Genomic DNA, 799 nt, shown 5'->3' on the forward strand with positions numbered 1-799 from the left:
ATACCTGCGATTCAGGGCTACTTTCCGAATGCGCGGGTACAGTGCTGCAATTCCACGTCCGCCAAGCGGTATATAGGAAAGTCAGTGAACTGGGATTGAAAACGCGACATCGCCACGATGAAGAAACAAGAAGAAAAATTAAAATGCTTTTGGCCACCGCTTTCCTCCCTTTATACAAGCTACTCCATCTTAAATAAGCACAAGGCGTGATGGAAACGCTAATCAACCAGCTCCTTTCAGGAAATCTTGCCGCTGGTCCATTAGACAAATAAGTAATAGGTACGCTGAAAAGCAACGACGGGTTATGATGCATACGGGTGAATGCATCAGCGGCAGGCGTACAATGGAGCAGTTTCTTGAAGCTTTAATGTACCTCATGCCAGAGCCGATTTAATGCCGCCTTCCAAGTGGTGGTTTTGTATTATGTTTTGTGTATTATATATTATTATCATTGCTGTTATTATCTGTTATTTGTTGTTGTTTATTATTCACGTTATTCTCTCCTATTTACTATTGATATTATTGTTGCTGAGCATTGAAAAGTAAATTTCATTTAGAAAAATTGACTTCAAAAAATAATTAAATTTTCATTTGGCTACCTAACAATAAAAAATATGTAATTTTTTTTTAAATCATATTAAAAATACTAATCACTATAAACTGCGAAGAGGAAAAAAAATTAAAAGAAAAAAGCTAAATACGATGAAAAATTTTACTAGGATATTGGTAGACGTCACTGTTCAAACACCTAAGACATCAAATGCTAAGTAATAAATGGTATGTAATTAAAAATTTGGAC

General features: G+C 35.2%; 1 protein-coding gene across 1 annotated transcript; it reads right to left on the reverse strand.

Annotated features, from left to right (window-relative positions):
- Positions 1–4: 4 nt before the first annotated feature.
- On the reverse strand, positions 5–313 carry Tsp_14831 (conserved hypothetical protein; the record flags this gene model as incomplete). The annotated part of the gene is made up of 1 exon (XM_003370339.1): positions 5–313. A coding segment is annotated over exon 1 (309 nt), but the record flags the coding sequence as incomplete, so codon positions are not given.
- Between the last annotated feature and the right edge of the window lie 486 nt (positions 314–799).

The sequence above is a fragment of the Trichinella spiralis genome, assembly GCF_000181795.1.
Source record: "Trichinella spiralis strain ISS 195 chromosome Unknown Scfld911, whole genome shotgun sequence".
Lineage (NCBI taxonomy): Eukaryota > Metazoa > Nematoda > Enoplea > Trichinellida > Trichinellidae > Trichinella > Trichinella spiralis.